Source organism: Pelodiscus sinensis, chromosome 25 (assembly GCF_052426305.1).
Source record: "Pelodiscus sinensis isolate ZL-2025 chromosome 25, ASM5242630v1, whole genome shotgun sequence".
Taxonomy (NCBI): domain Eukaryota; kingdom Metazoa; phylum Chordata; order Testudines; family Trionychidae; genus Pelodiscus; species Pelodiscus sinensis.
The window spans coordinates 4,767,717-4,793,625 of NC_143076.1; the positions used below are offsets into that span (position 1 = coordinate 4,767,717).

Here is a 25,909-nt window from a genome sequence, read left to right on the forward strand (position 1 = left end):
AACTCAACAATCCATGACACAAAGGGACCCATAATAGGAACCAAAGCAAATAATAGTCCCACACAAGACACAATCAGTCAGTTGTACTCACTGTCACACAATATCACTGAAGGCAAGAACTTAGCAAAGACAAAAGGTATTGGACATTTATATAAAAAAGATATAGAGAGAATACAAATATCCAGAGGTATAATAATAAGTTTTTAAAATAAGCAAGAATTTGGAGTGGGATATGATGCCAAACTAGCAAGGAGTTAAGTGGTATATGAATGTTGTGTTGGCCTTCTGCACAGCATTGGGAAGACCATATCCATTCTCTCTTTCAAGTGCAGCAGGAGGGCAGGTATTGCTGGAATTTAGTTCTTCCTCTCTCTTGCACAGTTTTCCGCAAAATGTTTTTGAGCTTCTTTGTGAATCAGATCACATAAAAGCTGCCTTCTGTGTAACAATGATAAAAGAGCCAGAGGTATCAACTAGAAATGTCAGCAGGAGCCAGGACTGTCCAGGGCTATTGTGTCTCATGCCAAACATGAAACATAATAAAGAGCTATGACAGCATGTCAGCAGGTCCAGCTTTTGTGCACATCATAAACCACACATCACAACCCCCTATCCTAGCTGGCATTCTCAGCAGGAAGTCTAAAAACAATGAAGAGTGAGTTTCTATCTTTAGAAAGTGAGAACTGCCAGACTGGATCAGACTAGCACTTCACCTAACCCAGTGTCCTGACTGTGACAACAACCAGTACCAGCTGCTTCACAGGACGGTGCAAGAAACACAGCAGTTATGGGATAACTTGTTCCCAGAAAAAGTTTCCTCCTAACCCTAATTGCCCATTTACCTTCAGTCCAAGGCCTCTGCAATGAAGTCTTAAATTCTTCCCTGAACAATATCTAGGGTGCACATCAGAAAAAAAACAAAGGAGAGTAAGTCCAAGTCAATATTTCCTTTCAGAGCTTGAGCAAGAGATCAGGTTGTTTTGCAAGAACAGTTCTAAGTCGTATTGCTGAAGCCAAAGTAACCAGAGAGTTTACAGCACAGCCTCAATGTCTTCCTCATTCTTACATTTACCTCCAAGAGACAAAGGATATGTAAATACATTAAAGGGAAACTGCATAAGGTGGTAAATCATTAAATGGGACAATGTGGTTATTTAACTCACCACAAATAGCATTTAGAGTCTAAAACTAAATACTGTATCTAAAAATAATTTTCACCCCTACCAGAAATCCGAGTTCAAAGATTTTCTGAGCACCTCCGGGGCATAGAATCAACAATTTCTTCTTCCTCACAAATAAGGAATCAGCTTTGTATTGCCGGAAGACATGACACCATTCAGATTCAAGTCTCAGCGAGGGAGCACAGTTTCCAGGGTTTCTCTGCAACCTCGAAACAAGAAACATCCTTTTGGCTCCCAGGGAACCCTGAATTCTGCTGTGGTCACATGATTCCAGGGTTTTAAACAAACGTACCCCAACATTTCAAGAGTTGGTAACACAAGTTCCCTCTGATTCCCCTGCAGCTTCAGGTTCTGCAGTTTAGCCCTGGTCAATACAACAAGCTTTTGTCAGTACTGTATAACTATGTCACTCAGGGTATGTCTAGACTACAGAGTTTTGTCGACAGATACTGTCGACAAAGCTTCTGTCGACAAAGAGCGTCTAGACTACATCCAGGTCTGTCAACAAAGCAAGCCACTTTGTCGACATAACAGTGTGGACGCAAAGGACAGTGTAGATGCAATAATGCCTTCTATCGACAGAACTCTGTCGACAAAAGGCGTTATTCCTCGTAGAATGAGGTTTACATACGTCGACAAAACTGCTGAGTTTTGTCGACGTTATGTCGACATAACTCAAAGGCAGTGTGGATGCAGGTATAGTTTTGTCGACAAAAGTCCACTTTTGTCGACAAAACCCTGTAGTCTAGACACACCCTCACAGTCATGTAGTTATATCAACTGAACTCCCAGGCTTCTCCCGTCCACATAGATACCACATCTTGGGGCGATGAAGCATTTAGGCCAACAGAAGCACTTCAGCCTATGCAGACAGAATCTTCACTGCATGCTGGAGCGCTCTAAATGTAGACAAGCCCTTGCTCTTTGCTTTATGCTCTCTGGGCCCAGTTCATGGTTCTCCTTGGGCCACCTTACAGCAGTTTGAGTGGTACAAACTGGAAACAAAGCAACCATCCTCCCATATCTCCAACACCACTTTTCTCCAGTGGGCCCCGGCAGCTGCAGGAGCCTCCTCTTGTGGTCCCACAAGGCGCGCTCCATGACAATAAGAAGTGGCTGGGAGATATTCCACCAGTAGGGAGCAGAGCAACCAGGACAGCCCTATTGCCAGACTATTTCCCAGTTCGTATGAGCTGCCCAAATGAGACCCAAGCTCAGAGAGGGGCATATAAGCAACCAACTTACATCTCTGCCCGGGTGCAGTCAGAGAGAGAGAGTCTCTCCTCATAGATCTAAAGCAGCCTTTTCAATTTCATTTTTAAAACTTAAATTCAATGAATGGTTTTAAAAACTAAACATATTTAAAATTACATTTTTAAATTGACAATGTATGGTCAGGCCTAGGCAGGCTTACTGTAATCAAGTAAAATAATTTAAATTCAATATAAGCAATGCATGTTTAGTACACAGTCACCCCTTCAAAACCGGTAGAAGCCATAGACAATCAGGGATTGCTGAAATGTTAAAGTAGTTTTGACAGCAATAGCATATATAGATGCAGAGAGAACATTGTATGCCTTTCAGTTTATGCAGCTAGTTCGGTTCAATGATTAGCTCAATCAAAGTTAAGAAACCAGCTGGGAATTGAAAAACTCATTTTTTTTTTCAATCGATGAATAAAATCTAGGTGTAAGGGGATGAGAACTACTAGTTGTAAAATCTGGCTGTGCCCACGAAAGCTCATGATACCATCTTCATGTTTTGTTAGTCTATAAAGTGCTACCACCAGACCATTTGTTGTTTTTTTCTGTAACAGACTAACTCAGCTACCCCCTGAAGCTCCAGAAATTCATTAATTACGGATAATATTTCCTTTGTTTAATAAAGTCTTAGAGGGGTAACAGTGTTAGGGTGTGTCTAGACAGCAGCACTATTTTGGGATACTTCCGGTATCCTGAAATAGCGTTTTCCGCATCTTGACAGTGTGCCCATTATTTCAAAATAACGGGCATGCTATTCTGATGTGCCTGTAAACCTCATTCTACATGGTGTCTAGACAGCACCAAATTTTGAAATAAGCTATTTCAAAATTAACTCAAAATAAGCTACGTAATTTGTGTAGCTCAAATTGCATAGTTTATTTCAAGCTAAGGGCGCAGTGTAGACGCACCTTTAGTCTGTACATTTGAAAACATGTAGTCCTGTTGTTGTTTAATAAAGTTAGTTTTAAATTCAAAACATGTTTTGATAAACTTTTTTTTTCCTTTTGTGTCCCCTACATTTAAGGAAGATTTATTTACTAAAATAATTATAATGATGTTTTGTGTATTGTAATTGCATTTGAATTTTCATTCAAACAGAACTTGACACAAAAGACAAGTAAAAAAATTACTTATCTAGTTAATACTTATCTAGTAATTAAGAGATATGCTGTTCATCATCTCCCAACTTGATAAAAAGTATAACAAATTAAGACTCTGAATAAATGTATGTGTAGCTATAAAACTGCTAAAATAAATCTATATGCATATAGTATACTTTTCTAATTAGTCAAAATAGCACCCAGTTTAGTGCACTGGCTATATTTAGTTGCAAATTAAAATGCTATTGGTTGGTAACCAATCTTTTTAAAGAAAAATAACTACAAAGTAGAAATGCAAAAGGTGTTGATAAAGGATATATCAACTCGAGATTTCCTGCTTGAAAATTTAAATTAGGATTATAATAGGTGATTTAAACAATCTAGCCTGCTCTTAAGAGACTTTAACAATTCTTTAGCTCCAAAACTATACAGAAATGAAGATGGAAATGTCTGAGACATGAAGCCAGAACATCTCCCATTAGGCCACTGGAGAAACATGGGAAAGGGGCTGATTGAAGGACTCCTTCTGAGAACACTAGTCAGACAGGGAAAACTTGTGGGACTTAACAACACAGAGAACATACAAGCAAGCACTCCAGGATAGACAGGGATTGCAGAGCCTTGTTTGTACCTTAAATGGCACTTGACAGCATGGGAAAGATTCAGTGAGGGACATCCAGAAAACAACCCCAATTAGCTAAGAGTGTCCTGCTTTTCGAGCCCTTTCAAGTCCTGTCTCAGTTTTCAGTTTGTTTTTTAACCCTCATCTTGCTCAAAGCTCTCTGACACTGTTTTGTGTAAGTTATTCAAAATTCTAAGAAGGCAGAGATAAGGAACAAGGACCCAAACTCTTTCACAGCTATCAGAACAGTAAAAGGTTTATATAAACCTAATATAACTACCTTACACTAAATTTCCATTGTCACTAATCCTACATTGCATGTTACTTTGGACTTGGCCTTAGAAAGCCTTGTTTCTATTTCAGAAACACTGACCTACTGCGTGACTGTGGCCAAGTGGCATGTCAAAAAAAGAGACATATTAGGGTTGTAAAGAGGACAGATAAGGGCAACAAAAATGGTAAAGGGTATGGAACAGCTTCCATATGATAATGAGGAGAGTTTAGAGCCCAGCACTTTTCAGCTTATTATAAACTCTAGGGCTACGTCTATACACGCAGCTTCTTGCGTGAGAAATATGCAAATGAGGCTAAGTGTGGAATACCTAATGAGCTGCCATTTTTGCAGAAGAGGCTCTTGCACCAGAAGGAGTGGTCTACACTGCCCCTTCTTGTGCAAGAAAAACCCTCTTGCGCAATGCTGTTACGCTGATTATTTTCAGGAATAACGGCATTGCGATAGAGGGTTTTTCTTACGCAAGAAGGGGCAGTGTAGACAGCTCCTTCTGGCGCAAGCCTCTTCTGCAAAAATGATGGCTCATTAGGAATGCAAATGAGGCTCTGCAATATTCTACGTTTAGCCTCCTTTGCATATTTCTCGCAAAGAAGCCGCGAGTGTAGACATAGCCTAGGGGTCATAGTGGATCACAAGCTAAATATGAGTCAACAGTGTGACACTAACAAAAAAAGCAAACATGATTCTGGGATGCATTAGCAGGAGTGTTGTGAACAAGACACGAGAAGTCATTCTTCCACTCTACTCTGTGCTGAGTAGACCTCACTTGGAGTATTGTGTTCAGTTCATTTCAAGATGTGGAGACATTGGAGAAGGACCAAAGAAGAGCAATGAAAATGATTAAAGGTCTAGAAAACATGAGCTATAAGGGCAGACTGAAAGAACTGGGCTTGTTTAGTTTGGAAAAGAGAAGACTGAGAGGGACAGGAGAGCAGTTTCCAAATATCTAAAAGGGTGTTTCCAGGATGGAGGAGAAAAATTGTTCTCCTTGGCCTCTGAGGAGAGGACAAGAAGCAATGGGCTAAATTACAGCAAGGGAGGTTTAGGTTGAACATTAGGAAAAACTTCCCAGTGATGAAGGTGGTTAAACACTGGATTAAGTTGCCTAGGTGGGTTGTGGAATCTCCATCTCTGGAGATATTTAAAAGCAGATTAGACACACATCTATCAGGGACAATCTAGATGATGCTTGGTCCTGCCGTGAGGGCAGGGGACTGGACTGGATGGCCTCTTGAGGTCCCTTCCAGTTCTGAGTCTATGACTCTGTTTCCGTGTTTTACCCATTTCCCCAGCTGTTTGTCTCATCTATGCAGACTGTAAACTTATTGGAGCAGGGAATGTCTTTTGGTCCTCTGCTTGTATAGCCCCACATTTCAGTGCAGTGTATATATAATTATTTATAAACTTGGAAAAGCTTCATGTGAGCAACAGAGAGCCCCATACCAGAATAACCCATAGCTCAGGGCTTTGGACGTTCATCTGGAGCAGGGGAAGCCCATGTTCAAATGCCTTCCCCTCATCAGAGAGATGGGGAATTGAGCCTTGGTGTCTCACCTCCTGTTGAATGCTCTAACCACTGGGCTACAAGTTACATAGGAGGTGGTGGAGGGGGGAAGAGGGGACGCCGCTGACTCTAGTTTAGGTGGACTCAGAGCACACCTCCTGGAACATGCCCAAGCATCATTTGATGATCCCACTGCAGCTTAGGCTTGAGAGTCCTGGGTGTTTAGATGGAGGCAGCCGTGTACCAGCTCACTGGCAGAAACTGAGGCTCCTCGGGGATTTTAATAGTGGAAGTTTAGATACCTACAGAGATGGAGGCTCTGGGGTTCTCAGTGGTGCCTGAATGTTGGCCCCTATAGTTTTAAAGGTATTTTGGTATTGAAACCAATGGGAGTCAGGCACCTCAATGCCTTTCAAAGTATGGCCCCTTGCCGTTAGTGTGTCTGGGAGTCAGTTATTGGTGCGTTACTTGTTTATCTACGTTCTGGGACCAGTAAAAGCTTTTACTAAAAATAACTAGAACACAATGACTTCATTTAATGCATGTTTATGGGTAAGCGAAAGTGAAATGGAGTCAATCGAAAGGCGACAATTGGCTGAGGGTGGCTCCTTTATTCTGCATTTGATTCCCTCCCTTTTTCATGGAGGAAAGATTTTGTTTTTATTGTCATTGCTTTGATTGTTTTATGAGAGGTTGTTTCTATTTTACAATTGACAGTGTTTGGATACAGAAAGCAAAGTGAGGCAATGAGTTTGATTGTGCAGGTCTATATTATTATCTGAAGCTTACCTCTGACTGTGGGTGAAAAGTTTTAGTGAGTTTATAATATTCCCACTTTGGATTCATTAACTAGGAGACTTAACAACACACAAAAGGCTCCTGGCCGTGCAGAGTTATGGCAGCTGACATAGTGCAAGACAAAGATAAAAATGCTATAGAAAGTCCTTAAACAAAACATTTTAGTAGTAATGGTAATGCAAATACAGGCTGAATCTTAACGCACTCTGGTCCAGAAACATCCATGGACCAGTATGGTTTTAGGTGTCCGGATATCCACTTAGCAGGGGTATGTCCAAGTTTCCCATGGTCCTAAAATGTTTGCTTACAGCCACCAGTCCTGGCTCTCAGTGTTCTGTGCTGTTCTTCAGCTCTAATTTACCCCTAAATGTCGTCTAAGAGCCTCGTAAGCAGTGGAAGGGTTGGTAATGCTGCTAGACAACATTCACCTCCCATGATTTGGCCAACTCTCTGGTTCAGCACCAATCAAGTTCCAAGAGCGCTGGACTGGAAGTGTTCACCCGGTACTGTGTTTAAAATGAACTAACAGTGGGGCTGATCATGCAAGCTGATGCCCATAGGCAGCTGCCACCCTAGCAGACAGGTGAAAAATGAGTTTCAGGGCATCTAGATTTCCCGCTCTGCGGCAGGACCCTGGTAGCTCACATGCTCTCAGGGCTTCTTAACTCTTGGGCTTATGGTGTGAGACTTCCCAGGTTGCTCCTGGGTGCAGAGATCTCCCCCAGGTTGCTCTCTCCCTTCCTGGGAGCAGTGCCTGAGAGACTGGGGCTGTTTTTTGCCACCCAGGAAAAAGGTGCAACAGAAAGAATTGAGTTTTCCCCCGAAACCCTGATGATTTCTTTCCTCAGAAAATTATGGAACTTAAGTTTTGTTCCTAATTGACCCAAATCCTCAGAATTTCCCATGTTTTGAGCAGCTCTAGTTCTAAGATCCAAAGCTCTGTGTCTCTTCACCAACCATCAGACTTCCCAGGTAGTCAGTACACTTCTTATTCTAGTTTAGTCTCATTTATTCTGTGGAGATTTCCCTGATGTAATACTAGGAATGTGTTCTAGTCAATTCCTTCATTGGGATAGTATCTCAGCAAAGTCAGCTCTCCCTGTTTGTTATAAGCATCTGCATTTACATAACCTAGAATAGAAATTAGGCTAGATCCAAGAGCCTCACTCAATCTATGTTACGTAAGAGGTCAGGCTCAATGGTCATAATGGTCCTTTTGGCCTTAAAACTTAACAAGGGCTGCTACTCTTCACATTGAAGAGCATAAGTCCACGTGGCAAGTATTCTTATGAGTTAATGTGCTAAAAGGGTTGAACTGGCCATTACCCCAGGCCTCCTTTCATGTTAAAACATGCTCATTTAACCCCATGGATTTTTGCTTTGGGAAAAATATTTGGAAAAATTTCAACCATCTCTGGCCAATAAAACCGCTGCAACACCCTCTGTTGTGTCTTATCGGTCCCTAAGTGTCCTGACCAAGCGTGGTCATGAGCCAACTCTAAGACCTTCCAACGGTAGGGTCGGGGTACTAGCAGCTGGACTCTTTCTTCCCTTCGAGGTCCCCTTGCATTACCCTATACAGGCAATCGTCTCTTACCTCAAATCACGGCCCGAGTGGTGGGTTCGGCACGCCCCCTTTTCGTGTCCCCTCCCCGCCTTGTACCTGGTCCCATGCTGATTTCAGTGTCGGATCCTCTCGTTTCAAGGAGAGGAAGTCCCCTTCGTCCAGCTCCAGGCGTCGTGGGGTGGGCCGTTCGTCCTGCTCGGGCTCTTCCTCCGGTGGTGGTTCTCTAACCTCCTCGCCGTGGGCTGCGAAGGTATGAGCCTCTTGGATCCCTACCTCCCTGTCGGTGTGGGCGTCCCCCCACTTCCTTAACAGCCTGGCCAATCCCGGCCAATCTCGCCCCAGCAGGGTACGATATGCTAATTTAGGAGCCACCGCTACCTCGCATATCGCCTCCACCTCCCTGTCATCTATCTTTACTCAAGTTGTGGGGTATGAATGGATGTCCCTGTGTACACACTGCATGTATACTCGGGGACCCCTTGGCTTTGTCGGGTGTATAACGTCCCTTCGGATGATGGTTTGTCCACACCCTGAGTCTAGTACAGCCTCCACCTAACTTCCGTTAACCCTTATTTTCTGCATTACCTGTGCGTGGCTCGGCTCGCCCTGGGTTGCCTCCTCTGTCTGTCGTTGACCAAATGTGCAGTCCATGAGGAGGCAGTCCTTTTTAAAGTGCCCCTCCTGGCCGCACTGGTAGCAGGCCCCTCTCTGGGCCCCTTCCCCTTGCAGACTGCACTCTGGGCCATATTCTTGCTCCCCCGCGGTTCCAGCTCCGCTCGCCTGTCTACTCCACTGGGGCGCCAACTTCCTCTCCAGGATAGGGCCTAACGGAGGCTTTTGTCCATATCCTTGGCAAGGGGTAGTTGCGGCTTTCAGGGTGGAAGATTCCATCTTCTTGGCGTCCCTCGGGCCGCTGGCTGACCCCTTCCCGTCTACCCCCTCTGCTACGATGAAGTGCTCCATCAATGTTATGGCCTCTTCCAGTGTTTCCGGGAGGTGCTGCCATACCCACTGCTGGCCTTCGACGGGCAGGATCCTCACATATTGCTCTAGGATGACCAGGTCAGCCACCTGGACCCCCGTCTTGTTTTCCGGTTCCAGCCATCTCATCCCCACTTCCCTAACGCGTTGCGACACCACTCGTGGATGCTCTTGCAGGTTGTAGTGGGCTTCCCGGAACATTCGGCGATGAGTCTCAGGTGTGACGCCGAGTTGGTCAAGGATTGCCTCCTTGACCTTGTAATAACATAAGGCATCACGGGTCGACATGCCCCTATAGGCCAGCTGGGCCGGTCCAGAGAGGTAGGGGGCCAGGAGCATCGCCCAGTGTTCCTGTGGCCATTTGGCGGCCGTGGCCACTCTCTCAAATGTAATCAGGAACGCCTCTGGGTCGTCTTCTGGTCCTAGCTTGGTAAGGCGTATCGGCAGTTGTGATCCTACGGCTCCTACCCCCTCTCCTGCCATGGGGCTTCCAACTACTCCGGTGGTTACCCCGGTCGGGGCTTCTTTGAGTTCTCTGAGCATCTGACCCTGCTGTTCTTGAAACTGGTTCAAGATTCGTTGCAGCGCCTGTGTCTGCTGTTGCTGCTGCTGTTTCTGGTTTTCCACCAGCCACTCCAGGATCTTATTTACCTCCATTTTTCCCTGGTGATAAGTATATTGTTAATCCCTCATGTATCTCCTTATCTCATTACTGACCCCTACCTCGGGGCCGGGAACGTACCCACGTTCTCCACGGCTGCGTTTAGATTGGCATGATTTTCCAAAAATGCTTTTAACGGAAAAGTTTTGCGTTAAAAGCATTTTCGGAACAGAGTATCTAGATTGGCACAGACGCTTTTCCGCAAAAGCTCTTTTTACGGAAAAGCATCTGTGCCAATCTAGATGCGCTTTTCCACAAAAAAGCCCCGATTGCCATTTTCGCGATCAGGGCTTTTTTGCAGAAAACAAATCTGAGCTGTCTACACTGGCCCTTTTGCGCAAAAGCTTTACGCAAAAGGGACTTTTGCCCGAACGGGAGCAGCATAGTATTTCCACAAGAAGCACTGATTTCTTACAGTAGGAAGTCAGTGCTTTTGCAGAAATTCAAGCGGCCAGTGTAGACAGCTGGCAAGTTTTTCCGGAAAAGCGGCTGATTTTTCAGAAAAACTGGCCAGTCTAGACACAGCCCACCATGTGTTATGTGTTCCCCTTGTGGGGTTCGAGTCTTTCCCACTCTCGTCTGTCCCCAAACACCAGTTTACTCCTGTGCGCCCAGTAACTGTTGCACGGTTTGTTTTATTTTGTATTATGCGGGTCACCCTGGATGGGTGCCTACCCATACAAGGCCAGTTTAGCGTTCGGGGTACCGGGGAAGGTGGGTTCAGGCCCTCCCTCTCTCTGAACCCCAGCTCAGGGCCCTAAGGTAGGGACCTAGGTCCCTACTCAGTGGAGGGGGCTGTAGCCCCTAAACTCCCCCACTCACGGGGTCCACAACCCTGTCCTGAGTCACTTCTTCCCTAGTTCCACATCCATGTCCACCCGGTGGACCCGGATTAAAGCTCACCCTGGTTGTCCATGCATCGCTTGCTCTGGTGTTCACCTTCCTCAGTCTCCGGTCACCGTCACTCCTCTCCTGCAGCTCCTCCCTCCCCTCGGGCTTCCTTAGCCACTTTTAAATACCCCACCCTGGCGTCCGGGATTCTGCCTCTCTTGACATTCCCGATCCAGCGTTTGGGGGGGGGGGTTCCAGTGCAGGGCTGAGACGCCCCGTCATACATGCCCAGTAGGTACCACAGAGCAGAGACGTGTTTGGGGCTAAGTTGTTAGCCCAATTCAGATCTGAAATGATCTGCTCAGGTGGGTGTGAGACTAAGTCATTTTCCCTTCTGCCAAGAGCTGGTGCAGTCTGTCCTGCTCCTGTGCTGTGTGGTGAGAAGCATTGCAGCTCCTTGCCATGCTCACTCTACAGCACAGCAAAGCAAGACGGCAGCAGCCAGCAGCAGGGGGACACGCTGACAAAGTCATTGAAACAAAAAACAGGACGATGTAGCACTTTATAGACTAACAAGATGGTTTATTAGATGATGAGCTTTCGTGGGCCAGACCCACTTCCTCAGATCAAATAGTGGAAGAAAATTGGCACAACCGTATATACCAAAGGATACAATCAAAAAAATGAACACATATGAAAAGAACAAATCAAATTTCAGAACAGAGGAGGATGGGGAGCGGGGGGGAGGGAAGGTAAATGTCTGTGAGCTAATGATATTAGAGGTAATAACTGGGGGTGCTATCTTTGTAATGGGTAAGATAATTAATGTCTTTGTTTAGGCCTAGGCATAAAGTGTCGAATTTAAGCATGAATGACAGTTCAGAGGATTCTCTTTCAAGTCTGGCATTAAAAGGTCTTTGAAGCAGGTAATCAAGTTGTTGAGATAATGAGAATCCTCTGAACTGTCATTCATGCTTAAATTCGACACTTTACGCTTAGGTCTAAACAAAGACATTAATTCTCACCCATTACAAAGATAGCACCCCCAGTTATCACCTCTAATATCATTAGCTCACAGACATTTACCTCCCCCCCCGACCCCCATCCTCCTTCTGTTCTGAAATTTGATTTGTCCTTTTCATATGTGTTCATTTTTTTGATTGTATCCTTTGGTATATACGGTTGTGCCAATTTTCTTCCACTGTTTGATCTGAGGAAGTGGGTCTGGCCCACGAAAGCTCATCATCTAATAAACCATCTTGTTAGTCTATAAAGTGCTACATTGTCCTGCATTTTGCTTCAGCTACACCAGATTAACACAGCTACATTTCTATCACTATTTGACAGAGTCATTGTTCTCCTGGGCAGGAGGCAGAGAGCTGATGTGACCCGAGTCCCCAAGGATTGCATCGTTTCCCAAATATGACAGTTACAGCTGGGTCCTCTTGGGTTGCAGGGCTCTACCATGGAGGGACAGTGTCAAAATTGCACGTGTTGGGGCCAATTCTGTTGTTGATTGCTCGGGTATAAATGCCAAGTAACTTCAAAGAAATCTACTATTGTGAAGTTTCTCTCTGTAAGGGAGAGACATTCAACACAAATAGCCCTTGTGGTTCAAGGACACACCAATGGAAGAAGTACAGAGCACAAAGCAAATGTTACATCAATCAGAAGGAACAAAGTAGAATTCTGAATCACACAGAGAAAGTAGACAAGCAACAACAGAATCTCCAACTAGTACCTATAAAACCGGTTACACAATAACAAGGACATCAGTGCAGGTTGCATTTTACAGTTTGCATCCAATAATCTTCTAGGCCCTGAACTTGTGGACCTTACACAGAGAAAGTAGACAAGCAACAACAGAATCTCCAACTAGTACCCATAAAACTGGTTACACAATAACAAAGACATCAGTGCAGGTTGCATTTTACAGTTTGCATCCAATAATCTAGTAATCTTCTAGGCCCTGAACTTGTGGACCTTACTCAGCTGCTGAATTAACAGTTAATCAGTCCAGTATTGAGCCCCACTCCAAAAGGACCCCTTTCATGCCTAGGCTTAGATTACAGTATGCCCTCTTGATGCAACTTTACATTCTTCCTTGAGCCATCAGAAAGGAAGCCATTATCTCACGTCCTTTCCAATTGGCTAGCAGAGAATGGAGGAGTTTTTCCACAGCAAATCTGGGATCATTCAGAATCAATGTACGCATGGAACGCTCCGAGTGGCTCAGACTCCTGGAGTCAGCCCTAAAAGGCACTTCTCCAAGGAACAAGCCAGAAGACATCAAACATTTTCAAATAGCAGCTGGGAAGGAGAGGTCAGCATCAACCATCCCTTGGTATATGCAACTCTCAGTGTCTCCTGGATTGTTTCGGAGAGGACACTATAATTTTAGTCCTGTTGCCTTGGGGCGATGGATTCTGTTTACCTGCAGCAGAAACACACAGTGCAGATGGGTGGCTGCTGGAAATTCAAAGGGTATGAACAGGATTAAGCTCTCTGGCCTCATTAGGTTTCAGAGACTCACCTTCTTCTGATGGAATCTCTAAGAGCACACTTGTCTTTTTGCCTGCTTTTTTGGCTTTCACTCTGGTTGAAGAGACCTTGGAATCTTCCCAGTTCCCCAATTTAGCTTCACAGAGAGGAGAAAAGCACTCGGATTAGGAAAGTTCGGAAATGTCAACACTTGTACCTCCCTGGCACTCATCTGATTTCACCCAAACCAACTATTACACTAATTGTGCAATTAATATCACAACACACACAAATAAAAGGCTAAAAATAATAAAAGAAAGATTAAGGAGCAATCTAGTAGTTATTCTGAGAGACTGAGTCCGGCCCCCTCTAGGAGTGATTACAAACAGCACCAGTGCCATGAGAACTCCTGGGTTTTATTTCCAACTCTGCCACTGACTCACTGGGTGACTTTGTGCAAGTCATTTAACAGTTCTGTACTTCAATTTCACCACTGTATGACGAGGATAATAATACTGATCAGAAAAAGTGGGAGGAGTGTCATTACTTAGTTACTTAACATTTGTGAAGTGCCTAGAGAGCTACAGATAAAATATTCCATATAATTTCAAAATACAAATCAACAACAGTACTCCTGAATGTGAATGAGTGCGACAAAATGGGGATTATATGCACTCTATAGTAACCCTATGTATGGGCCTCAGTTTCCCTGGGCACTGTACCAATATGAAGATGATGGTGGGAATGTTGGTGGGACAGCCTTTCCCATGTATACAATGGCTGATGCCTTCTGTAAAGGAGGTAAACAGGGGACACCTTTCGCCCAGGTAGCTGGACAAAGGCTGGAAATGGGGCTGGCTGCAGGGGGTAGATGGGCGCTGTGTGTGAGTGTGACTCTCATTGATTTGGGGGAGGCAGAAATGGGGGGCAGGGCCCTTGGTTCTAAGGCCTCTCTCCTCAATGTGGATTACACTGACTGCTTCTGGTTTCTGTGCTAACAAGTCTGGTTGACGCAGTGTCCCTGTGGGCTAATAAACTTTTTGTTTCACCTGCTGGCTGAGAGTCACATCTGTCTGCAGAGGGGGTGCAGGGCCTGGTGACCCCACACTTGTGAGACAGGGAGTCTATGCAGTAAATCAATCATCTCAGTCACTGATTGACATTATGGTGGACTTTTACACTGGCTACCTATCTTGAGCTGATCCAACCATTGTTCAAGAGCTCCATCAGGCCATAAAGCTCCTAGGTAACTGGTTTTGGCCATGGCAAAGCCACATGGGCCATCAGCAAGGCTGTTGCCCAGACAAGCTCTTCCTGCTCTCTGCATCCCTCTCTATGGTCTGCAGTGTGCTGGCCAAAACACATGTCACTCCCAGGATAGGCTGGGCCAGTTCAATCCTAGATCAAAATACTTTCCCAGGAGAGAAATGCGTTGCCTGCAGCACACAAACTTTCCTTAACCAAGTCAGAGACAAGTCTGCTCCTGTCTAAGATGCCAGTAAACCACCCCGACTGGAAAGAAATTCAGAGGCACTTTGGAAGTAAACACCCATAAGGAAGAGCACCATTGCTTCCTAAGCACCACACCCCCTGGCATGGTGCTAGCAGGGGTTAATCCATCCAACGTATCCAAAGTTAGGAGCTTCTGCTCTTAAAAAACCCCTCCCTGGAATAGATATGGGAACTCAGGCCAACCCACTCCCCGAGTTCCAGCTCTGGTCCCTTGTTTGAAGGGTTAGAACCAGTCCTTCTCCATCCCTTGTTCTCTGAGCTATTTCCTACCTCTCTAATCTTTCTTCCATAGCTCTAATCTGTTTCTCCCTCTTTGGGGTGTTGGTTTTGTCTAGCAGTTTCTCAACAGTCTGCTGGAAGGAGTGTGTCTCTGTAATCCCTCAGTCTCAGAAGCAGCAACAGCCTTTCTGCTTAGAAGTTCCTTTGCTAATTAAGATCGTTATCCTTGATACATGCCCAGGTGTTTTACTGCCTAAGAGACTGCCTCCCAGTTACTCAGCGAGTTAACTATTCTCAGGTGACTCAGAGCTGCCTCAGCCCCCGATATGCTAGGCCTGCTGCCCTCCTCTGACAATGCCAATTTGTCTCCAAGAAACTGCAAAGAAATATTTCTAGTACAAATTTAAATCATTCTTGCTTGGCTTGGGCTTTGATTCCTTCCTGAGAAATACAACTGAGATGGTATAGTCCTTTCTCTTGGAAATACACCCAACATCCTAATACATTTTGTACATTAGTCTCATAAAACTATCTAGTTTAGCAGCACTACTTACCAAGGAATTTAGGATTAATTATGCCTTCATCTTTCAGCAGTGGGGTAAATACTGCCTCTGAAGAACCTCCACCATCTGTGAGGGACAAAGGAATTTCATAGAGAGAGAAACATTTCTCCTGCAGATGTGCTATCTAGTGGCCAGAACTGGGACTGGGCATTGCTTTTGTAGCCATCACAATGCTTGTGGCCAAAATGCAGAGGCATTTTCCTCTCGTGGCGCTGGCTATGCTGTACCTACTTGTGACACGGAGGAGGACACAGATCTCTCGCTCGCTCAGAAGCTCCGAGGCACAGCGATGTTGGTTCTGAAGCAAATTCTTCACCTGGCCACTCACATCTGCCAGCTCAATGTCATCTGCAATGCATAACGTGGGTAAGAGCTGAAGGCCAGTGAGCAAATAAAACCTGGGAGCAGGAAGAGCATCTTTAAAATGAACACATTGCTCATTCAGAGCATGAACATTGACACAGAAGCAGCTATTATCCGCAACAGGTAAATATAAACATACCGCTGGGGCAGACTGAAGGCAGTGGGCTGCAGGAGTTTGGTCCTATTGGGTCAGGGAGGTGGATGGGCATTCGCCCACCCCCATTAAAGGACCCTCCCCCAACCTACAGGGAAGATCCAAAGAGCCCTAGATGCCAACTAATTCCAGGGGACCAAGAAAAAAGAAAAAACAGGGACGGGGGTGAAGGTCAAAGGGCTAAAACGAGGGAACCAGATAGGAACACCGATCAGAGAGCCCCGGACAGTGCCCACTGCCCCTTGAAGGTCTCAAGAGAGCCAGCGGATGCCACCCAGTGGAACTCTGCCGGGATGCATGAACAGATGCAGGAGCGGAAATAGGCTCCACAGTCACAGCCTCCCCCCACCCCCATACCTAATCTCTGCTCCCTGGTTTTATAAATTGCCAGTTTGGCAGTAGCCAGGAGGTTGATGAGGAGGTCCCGCGACTGTGTGAGGCTATGGATGGGGTGTGTGTAAATTAATAGGTGAGGGGAGAAGTGTAGCCAGAACCTCAACAAGAGGTTCTGGAGGAGCTGAAAGAGGGGCTGTAAGCAGGCGCACTTGAGATAAACGTGCGCCAGGGTCTCTCTAATGCCACAGAAGGGGCAAGTGTCGGGAACAGGGGTGAACTGTGCCAAGTACATGCTCGTGCTCCCAGCACCGTGGAAGATTCTCCAGCTGATGTCTCTTGTGAGACGTAGAACCAAGGTGGAATAGAGATTGGTCCATTCGGGTTCCCCACCCTCTATTGGCGGAAGGAGGTCCTGCCACTCGGTATCTGGGTGGGACACGAGGGTGGGGAAGTGAAGAGTGTGAAGCACGAGTGTGTACAGATGACTCTTTAGTGTGGTTCGAAAGGGGACCGACTGCAACGTGTGCAGCCGGCTTGGGTAAGGAGGGGGTGGCGGTCGGGAAGGTACGCGGGGTTGGGGGCCTATGGAGAGATCAGGGGGGCGGGCAGGGTGTACCCTCTCACAGGATCCTGTTGAGATAAACCCGAGCAGCAGGCAGCAAAGCGTCCTTCACCTCCTGAAGCATGCACCGGGGAGTACGTAGGGTGGAGAGCCCCGTGTGCTGGGCAGTGCCAGAGGATCCACCCAGTCTCCCTGGTCGTAGTCTAGGAGGTGTCTGATTCTGGCGACTTCTGCCAGGACCAACCTGTGGTGCCCAAGAGGGACTCTGCCACCTGTGCACGTAGATGGGGGTTGTGTAGCAGGGGCTCCACGAGGAGGTCTGCCCCCATGGTGGCTCCCAAGGACCTGGCCACTGAAAGCATCTTCTAGGTCTGAAGGAGGTCCTGGTAGACGGTCGGCAGCTTGGAGAGGTCTCGCGGAAGACCTCTCAAATGAAGGTCATATCGGAGCCCTCAGAGGTGGCACAGGAAAGCGTGCGGCAGCATGGTCCGCACCAGAGGACATGGACCCATGTGCGCAAACACATCAGGCCCTGCCCTCCCTGCCTGAGACCCCACCACTTCTGAGAATGTGGAGCTGGCCTCTCCCATCTTGCCCAGGGGCCTGGCAAGTCTGTTGGTCCCCCTGCCCACAGACACTGCTCCCTCAGCTCCCTTTGGCTGGGAACTAGCCAATGGGAATGCAGAGCAAGGGCCCAGGGTGGGGGTGGAGCCCATGATTCCCCCATCCAGCAGCCAGAACCACTGGCTGCACTGGGGCTGCAGCACGGTGCCAGGACAGAAGAGGACTAGCCTGTCTCACCCCTGCAGCATGGCTGACTGGACTTTTAATGGTCGGGTTGGTGGTGCAGACTGGAGACACCAGTGTCCCTTTTTGATTGGATGTTCCACTTGAAAACCAGATACCTGGTCATCCTAAGAAAGTCAGTTTTCAACCCTACATGGCTTGGTGACACCCCACCCTGCAACTGAAGGGCAGCAGAAGCCTGGTCTTATCCCAGTCTGCATGATCAAGCAGAGCCGTAACAAGATGGAGCCCTTGGCAGGGCTCCATGACCTACTGTACCTTCATTCTCACAGCTACAGCAGTGTTTGATGCTCTCCAGGAGTAGCTGGACTTTGCAATGAATGTTGAAAAGAGCCTTTTCATTTTCTGTTGAGAGACATAATTCATGGAGCAAAACTTAAACCTCCTTGAGGTCGCAGGGAGCAGGCCTATCAAGAGAAATATGGGGCCCTAGGACGTGTTCACTGTGACCCCATCCCTACCATTTTGCTCCCGTTTTCACCCTTGTTACAAGATACTAAGCTTGGGACGCAAGTACAAATGTCTGTCTTCCTTCTTCCCCCAGATCAGACCTCTCCAGGAGCTCAGCACCAAACCAAAAGCTTTGTCCCTAAGGGTATGTCTACACTGCCACCCTACTTCGAACTAGGGTGGCTAATGTAGTCATTCGAACTTGCAAATGAAGCCCGGGATTAAAATATCCCTGGCTTTATTTGCATCTTCCCAGGCACCACCATTTTTAAATGCCTGGTAGTTTGGACTCCCTGTCCATGGCTACACGTGGCACGGGCTAGGTAGTTTGAATTAAAGCTCCTAATTTTAACTACTGTTACTCGTCCTGCAATGAGGAGGGAGTCCAAACTACCGGGCATTTAAAAATGGTGGTGCCTGGGAAGATGCAAATAAAGCCCAGGATATTTTAATCCCGGGCTTCATTTGCAAGTTCGAATGTCTACATTAGCCTTCCTAGTTTGAACTAGGGTGGCAGTGTAGACATACCCTAAGCTATTCTGGCCCAGCCTCTCCCAGCAGGAGTCACTGTAGAGGATGATTGAATTTGGGATGTGAGGGTAACTTGCTGGTCCTGCTCCTCTTTCCTGGCTAAGCAGGAATCACTCTGAGGTATGGTTCAATGGTGGCTGTTAGGAGATCACAGACGATCGAGCTAGAAAACAATTGCAAACAATAAATCCATTCAAAATAGCATAGAAATTGTATTTATAATGTTTTTTTAAAATTTGCTTTACCCTTTTCTAGGAGCCATTATGGAGAGTGAAAGAATATGTTGCACAAAAGTCCTCCAAAGCCATACTCCAATGGCAAAGAAGTGAGGGAGGGTTATAGTTAGCAGGGTATCAGCACCCTCCTTTTCCTTGTGCTGCAAAGGGCACATATCAGGGATGCACCAGCAGACCAATAATGCACATCCTTGTTTGAGTTTATTGCTATGGTAAAATCCAGGATCCTAACACCCAGCACAGAGAATTTTGGGTCTGGTTGTGGTTCCAGCATTTGCGGCTTATCTCCATCTCCAGTTGCTGGACGACTTTGTCCCAGACGTCAACCATCAAAAATGCCTATGTAACTTAAGAGCAGTAAGCGCTATATTCAATGTGATTTAGGTGCCGAGGGGACAAAGGCCCAGACCCTCAAAGATATTTAGATGGCAATCTCTCATTGAAAGCAATGGGAGTGAGGCAGCTGAATAGCTTTGAGGAGCTGGTCTAAGACCCACTGACTCTGATGTCAAGTATCAGAGGGGTAGCCATGTTAGTCTGAATCTGCAAAAGCGGTGAGGAGTCCTGTGGCACCTTATAGACTAGTAGAAGTGTTGGAGCATAAGCTTTCGTAGGCAAAGACCCACTTCTTCAGATGCATGACTCTGAGGGCATCTCTATACTTCCTGGAAGATTGACGCTCCAGCGGTTGATCTTCTGGTGTTTGATTTAGTCTACTATAGACCCATAAATCGAACACTGAGGGCAGCTCCTTCCATAAGCCAACTCCAGCTACACATGCTGCGTAGCTGGACTTGCATACCTTAAACCGAGCTGCCGGGTCTAGTGTAGACCTGTCCTCAGTGAGGCTAAGGATATGTCTGCACTATATACTCTCAACACTTGTAGCCCATACATTTGCTATACAAACAGAAGAGGAAGTGTTTTCCATTGCTGTAATCCACCCCATCGAGAGGAAATCACTATGTTGACAGAAGAATTCACGTGCTGACCTAGCTGCATTTACAATAAGACCTAAGAGCAGCACACAGGGTGTGAATTTTTCACAGTGCTAGAGTGACCTACATTTTAGGTATAGATGAAGCCTTAGGCTCTTTCAGTCCCATAGGGGCAGATTTTTAAAGGTATTGAGGAACTGTTGTGCTCTACATTTCAATGCCTTACTGATTTAGTTTTAAACTGTGATTTAGACATTTGAATTATAAATTCATCAACTGTCAAGGAGATTTTGTCTATAAAGATCCTAAATCCCTTTTGCAAATGAGATTTAGGTGCCCGAATCAGTTAGGGATTGCAGTGCTGAGCCTAGTAATGCCTAAATAGCTTTTGAAAATCTGAGTCAAAATAATTTTTGAAAAGTCACTTAGATATTTTTGAAAATTTCACCTAGAAAACTTTTCACTTATCTCCTAATATTGGCATGGGAGGGGGGGGGGGGGGAACCAAGTATTTTTGTAGGAACTTTTGAAAAAGAAAACCACTTCCCATGCAATATATATTTTTCCCCCTGTCAAAACCAGTATACCCAGGAGGGAAAGGAATGCAGGCTTCATTGCCTCTTGTCTTGAGTAGCTAAACATTCCTTATGGACAAGAAAGAGGCAACAGAAATCAGAGGCTGGAAAGTCACTTACCTCCATGAAGCACCGTTATAAACATTTCTGCCAATAGCCTAGGAAAAGGAAGAGACCCATGACAATGTTCCCACTGTCTTATACTGACACAGAAAAGCAATCCCAGAGTCAGACTTAAGAGCCCCTTGCAAATGCTTGGAGTTAGCTGTTTGCTCCCAGACAAGTTGTGTTCCCTGGACTTCTCTTGCTCTATCCTTGGCTAAAAACTCACCCAGGATGCTGGTAAGTGACTGTATCTTCCCAAGGTGGAGCTGCAACAGTAATACCAGCCATCGTGTTCCAGTTTGCCTGTGCAGGCCAGGGAAAGTCACAATCAACCGGCACAGAATGAGGGAAATAATATCTAAGAAGGGTGAGTACCTGGAAAAACTTCCCCCAGGAGAAGGACCCTGAAATTCCTTCACATCCGACCAGGCAATCACCCTGTAGAAGCCAAACTGAACATGTCTGTCCCGACTGCCAGGTGCCAGCATGACTTGTTACTCTCCCTGATGATGCCACCTGTAGAATTGCCCTGTAAACATTGTTTGTGCTTAGGAACCAGCGGGGCTCAAAAGCCTCTTCATGAGGCAACAGCTGAATAAATATTGTTTCTATCAACTAAAGGGACCAGGCAGAGGCTGCTGGAATCTACTAGTGGGCACCTGCTTGTGCAGGTTGCCACGGTGTTATGCTGGCTCCTTGCCAGGAAACTTTCCCTTACTTTCCCTTGCTTCGAATTGACAGGAAGGCACCCGGGGAGAAAGGGAGAGAGGAGGCTCCTGACTTGCACTACAGAACTCAGGCACATTTCACAGCCACGACAGACTCCATTTGCCCTTCTTTACAGGCAGGGCTGACAAGTGGAAGGGACGGATTTTTTTAAAAAGATCATAAATCTTCTGTTTCAAGATCCGTGCTGCAGGCAGCCACTCTAATCTCAGCCAGAGGCGCTGGGATAGGTGTGTTGGATGCCCAGATGGGAGTTCTCTCTACTATGCACCAACCCCACCCTCTCAGCCGGAGAAGCTGTCCAGAACAGCGTGGGCACACTGGCTGCAGAGAGAGTTTGTGGCTACTCCAGTCCTAGCCACTGGCAGCAGAGAGAGATCCAAGGAATTGTACTGGGAGAGAATTTACAACTACTGTGCTCCCATGCTCCCCCAGCAGGAGTCCCTTCAGGAAAAGAGGCTGAATGTCAGGGAATTGTTCAACCCTTTCCCAGCCTGACTAGAGAGCAGAGTTACTCCTTTCCCGTTATTACACAGCACAAACAGTTGAAAGTAGGGCGAGAACAGTGACAATTTAAAAGAGATTTGAAACATCCCATTTAAGTTCATTGCAAAATCCTTCCTTGCTAGCAGGAGATACTGAATATGAAGCTCAAAGAAGTAAGACTTGGTAGTTGTGTGTAAAGCTGACGAACTGGGGTCGCCGGCAGGTGGGCTAAAGTCACTTGGCTGTCTGCTAAAGCTGTAGAGCACGCTTCACTCTCCCTTGTAGTGGTCTCAGTGCCTCTGGATTACATGTTTATGGTACAAAAGAGCCTCATGAAACAAGGGGGATAACAACAAGGACGAAAATGGCTAAAATTCTGTCCATTTGTTTTCCTATTTCTTCATTTAACTTGGTTTTTGAGACATGAAAAATTTACAATACAAAACTGTCACATTAACCTCCAATGATCAGAATTCTCCAGAACAAAAATGATCTGGACGCCAAAGTATGTTTTAAATCTGAAGGTTTTCAAATATGTTAATTTAAAATCACTCCGTAAATCACAGCAACCATTCCCCTTTACACACACACTTGCATTTTTACCTTCTAGAACATTCTTTCTTTCTAAATTTGTAATTCACCATGCCAATGTAAATTGCTTTGAGATTCATGGATGAAAAGGGCCAAGCTTTACTATTAATTAGCAATTTGGTAACAGATCTATGAAATTCAGCACGAGGGCCAACAATCCATTATTGTTACAGACATCTTTGGTATTTCCTGATCCACCCTCCTTGGAACTGACATTGCTGCTTGAGTTCATGTTCACAAGCTATTAAAGTCAGACCATGCAGGACCAAAATACCCTTTTTTTTCTCCAGGAAAACAAATAACCTTAATGGTGCAACCTGCATGAGATACGCATTATTTATTTTGCTGATGGATTACCTACAACGTATGTGAAGAGTCTAATTTCCTATTCTGTTTTTGTGTCTCCAATTGAGAGTGGTATATTCAGAATCAGTGAACCATGTTAAGAACATTATGTTATTTTCAAGCCTGCAGAATTAGGGATGACTAACAGCAAGTAGGAATACATTTAAGTCTATGTCTTCACAGCTGCAATGAATGCATATATAGGAATCACAGTGTGTATCTATCAATGTGCATATGAAAATCTCTTTGTACATGTACATCTCTTCATGAACATATGTATTTCTCTCAAATTATATCCATCAGTGTCTTTGTTTCTGTGCATGTATTTCTGCCATCTGTGCCCCCAGAAGCCACATCATGCATGTGCTGATGGCTAAGTGTCTCTATATATGTACTACGTTTGCAATGTGTGAATTCCTCATGGAAATTAGGATTTATGTGCTCACAGGGCTGTTAGCCCCAGCAATGATGGAATGTCATCAGCTGGATGCTTTTAGCTAGTACAGTAGGATTGCTGGACTCCAGGAGATGAACTGATGGCTGTTGTGGTTTGCAGAAGGTGAAAAAGTTCAGATTCTATGTCTTGAATTCTCTGAGCAATACAGCTCCTCTTAATTTCCAGCAACTGGGCCTGGTCTTTCTTTGTGGCCCAGAATTCCAGCTGCTCTGCGAAGTGTTGTGCCTCTTCTTCATGAATCATGCCCCGTGTCTGCCACAAAAATGTAAAACAAAACAATAGCGCACTCCTATGGAGTTAGACTACAGCAAGTAACTAGTCCAACTTTTCTGAGGCAGCCTGGCCCAGTGGGTAGAACGTAGCACTAAGAACCAAGGGACCTGGATTTTAGTCCCAGTTTGTCCTTTGACTCCACTTTTGAGTGAAAAACTGTCATTTGTGTGATTGCAGCACATATAGACCTTTCCACTGTAGTGAAGATGTGGCAGAACACAAATCTGTGCAATTAGTTCAGTTAATTGGATCAAAGGTAACCCGGGCACATCTATATGTATTGCCCTCACTCTTCCATTTGCAATGTAGATACTACCCAGTATCTCACACCAACTATTTTCGGGTCTGTTTACGCTACAGCGCTAATTCGAACTAACTTAATTCGAATTAGTTAATTCGAACTAAGCTAATTCGAACTAGTGCATCTAGACCTAATTCGAACTAACATGTCCACATTGAGTGGACCCTGAACCGAGGTTAAGGATGGCCGGAAGCAGTGCCGGCAGGGCATCAGATTAGGACTTAGAGCGTGGAGCTGCTGTCTCAGGCTAGCCGAGGGCTGTGCTTAAAGGGTCCCGACCTCCACCCCAGACAGACAGTTCTCAGGGGTTCCCTGCTCGCTTGTCTAACTCGATGAGGGACAGCAAAGCAGTCCTGTCTTGGAGTGCCCTGAATGCCCTCACTTGGCACATCACAGCACTCGGCCATCAGCCCGGCTACACTTGCCGCAGGCTGCCATTCAGGGGGGGTCAATCGGGGGGCTGCAGGAGAGGAGCCCGCAGAGCCACCCCAGTCCTCCCCATCGGGGGCTCGTACCCCATTCCTCCCTCACCTCCTTCCACTTACCCTTCCCTAGCCCCCCTTCCTGATGTACAAAATAAAGGACACGTGTGTTCAAAAATAGAAACTCTTTATTTAACAAAACTTGGGGAGACTGGGAAAAGGAGGTGGGAGAGGGGAAGAGAGAGGGTGGGAGAGGGGAGGGCAACTAAAATGATCAGGGGTTTGGAACAGGTCCCATATGAAGAGAGGCTAAAGAGACTGGGACTTCTCAGCTTAGAAAAGAGGAGACTGAGGGGGCATATGATAGAGGTCTATAAAAGCATGAGTGGTGTGGAGAGGATGCATAAAGAAAAGTTCTTCATTAGTTCCCATAATAGAAGGACTAGAGGACACTAAATGAAATGAATGGGTAGCAGGCTTCAAACTAATAAAAGAAAGTTGTTCTTCACAAAGCAAAGAGTCAACCTGTGGAACTCCTTGCTGCAGGAGGCTGTGAAGGCTAGAACTATAACAGAATTTAAAGAGAAGTTAGATAAATTCATGGAGGCTGGGTCTGTGGAGTGCTATTAGCCAGGGGATAGAAATGGTGTCCCTGGCCTCTGTTTTGGAAGTCTGGAGATGGATGGCACGAGACAAATGGCTTGGTCATTGTCTTCGGTCCATCCCCTCCAGGGTCCCTAGTGTTGGCCGCTGTCGGCAGACAGGCTACTGGGCTAGATGGACCTTTGGTCTGACCCAGTACGGCCATTCTAAGCTCAGGGTTCAGGGTCGGGGGTTTCACTGGACCACCTTGATTTTCATGGACACCTGCTCCTGGGTGGCCAGGCTGGCAGCTATCCTGCCCTAGACGGCCACTTTCCTGTGCCTAGTGTGGAGGTCATGGATGAGGTCCACGATGTCCGCACTAGACCAGGCGGGCGCCCGCCTCTTGCAGCCCCGGGCAGGCTCCTGGGAGTTGCCAGCCTGGTCCTGGGAAGAGGCAGAGGGCTGTGTGGCAGCGGGTGGCTGGCTCGTGCCGTGCCAGGTGCAGGGTCTGCTGGCTGGGTGCTGGCAGGCTTGCAACTGGCACGGGCACTGTAGCCAGCCCGTGCCCCTTTAAGGGGTCCGGGGCCGGGAGGCGGGCAGAAGAGTTTCCCTGGTGGTGCCCAGAGTGGCCACCAGGGAAAGCTGGGGAGGGCTAGCCTCCCACTAGTTCGAATTAAGTGGCTACACAGCCCTTAATTCGAACTACTTAATTTGAACTAGGCGTTAGTCCTCGTAGAATGAGGTTTACCTAGTTCGAATTAAGCGCTCCACTAGTTCGAATTAAGTTCGAACTAGCGGTTTGCCTGTGTAGCGCCTATCAAAGTTAATTCGAACTAACTTTTGTTTGTTTGAATTAACTTTGTAGTGTAGACATACCCTTAGTTACCAAATTTTAAAACTGGACATTGTCTCAAAGATTCACATCTATCTCCTGGAGTATTTTCCATCTAGAAGCCATTCTGTTTATTTGCAAACTTTTGTTCTCTCATTTATTGCCAGGGATGCATTCGCATAAAGAAAACCAGGATCTTCATCCTCCTGCAGGTTAATCCCCACTGAAAGTCACAAACTTCGGTTGCACCATAATCCATC

At 46.1% G+C, this 25,909-nt stretch overlaps 2 protein-coding genes across 2 annotated transcripts in view; both read right to left on the minus strand.

The window, feature by feature from the left end:
* Positions 1-12,104: 12,104 nt before the first annotated feature.
* LOC112544723 (uncharacterized) lies at positions 12,105-21,793 on the minus strand. Its single transcript, XM_025181434.3, has 7 exons — positions 21,007-21,793; positions 20,647-20,684; positions 18,055-18,141; positions 15,806-15,922; positions 15,566-15,640; positions 13,333-13,437; positions 12,105-13,233 (listed from the first exon to the last, which is right to left on the minus strand). Exons 1-7 carry the CDS (start codon positions 21,117-21,119, stop codon positions 13,157-13,159), a joined length of 612 nt encoding a protein of 203 aa, XP_025037219.3. The 5' UTR covers positions 21,120-21,793; the 3' UTR covers positions 12,105-13,156.
* Positions 21,794-21,828: 35 nt separating this feature from the next.
* LOC102455781 (uncharacterized) overlaps positions 21,829-25,909 on the minus strand; it is a 133,811-nt gene continuing 129,730 nt past the window's right edge. Inside the window, exon 83 of the mRNA XM_089773316.1 lies at positions 21,829-23,488. Coding sequence (XP_089629442.1) covers positions 23,273-23,488 — 216 coding nt within the window. The 3' untranslated portion in view covers positions 21,829-23,272. The remainder of the gene's footprint in view (positions 23,489-25,909) is intronic.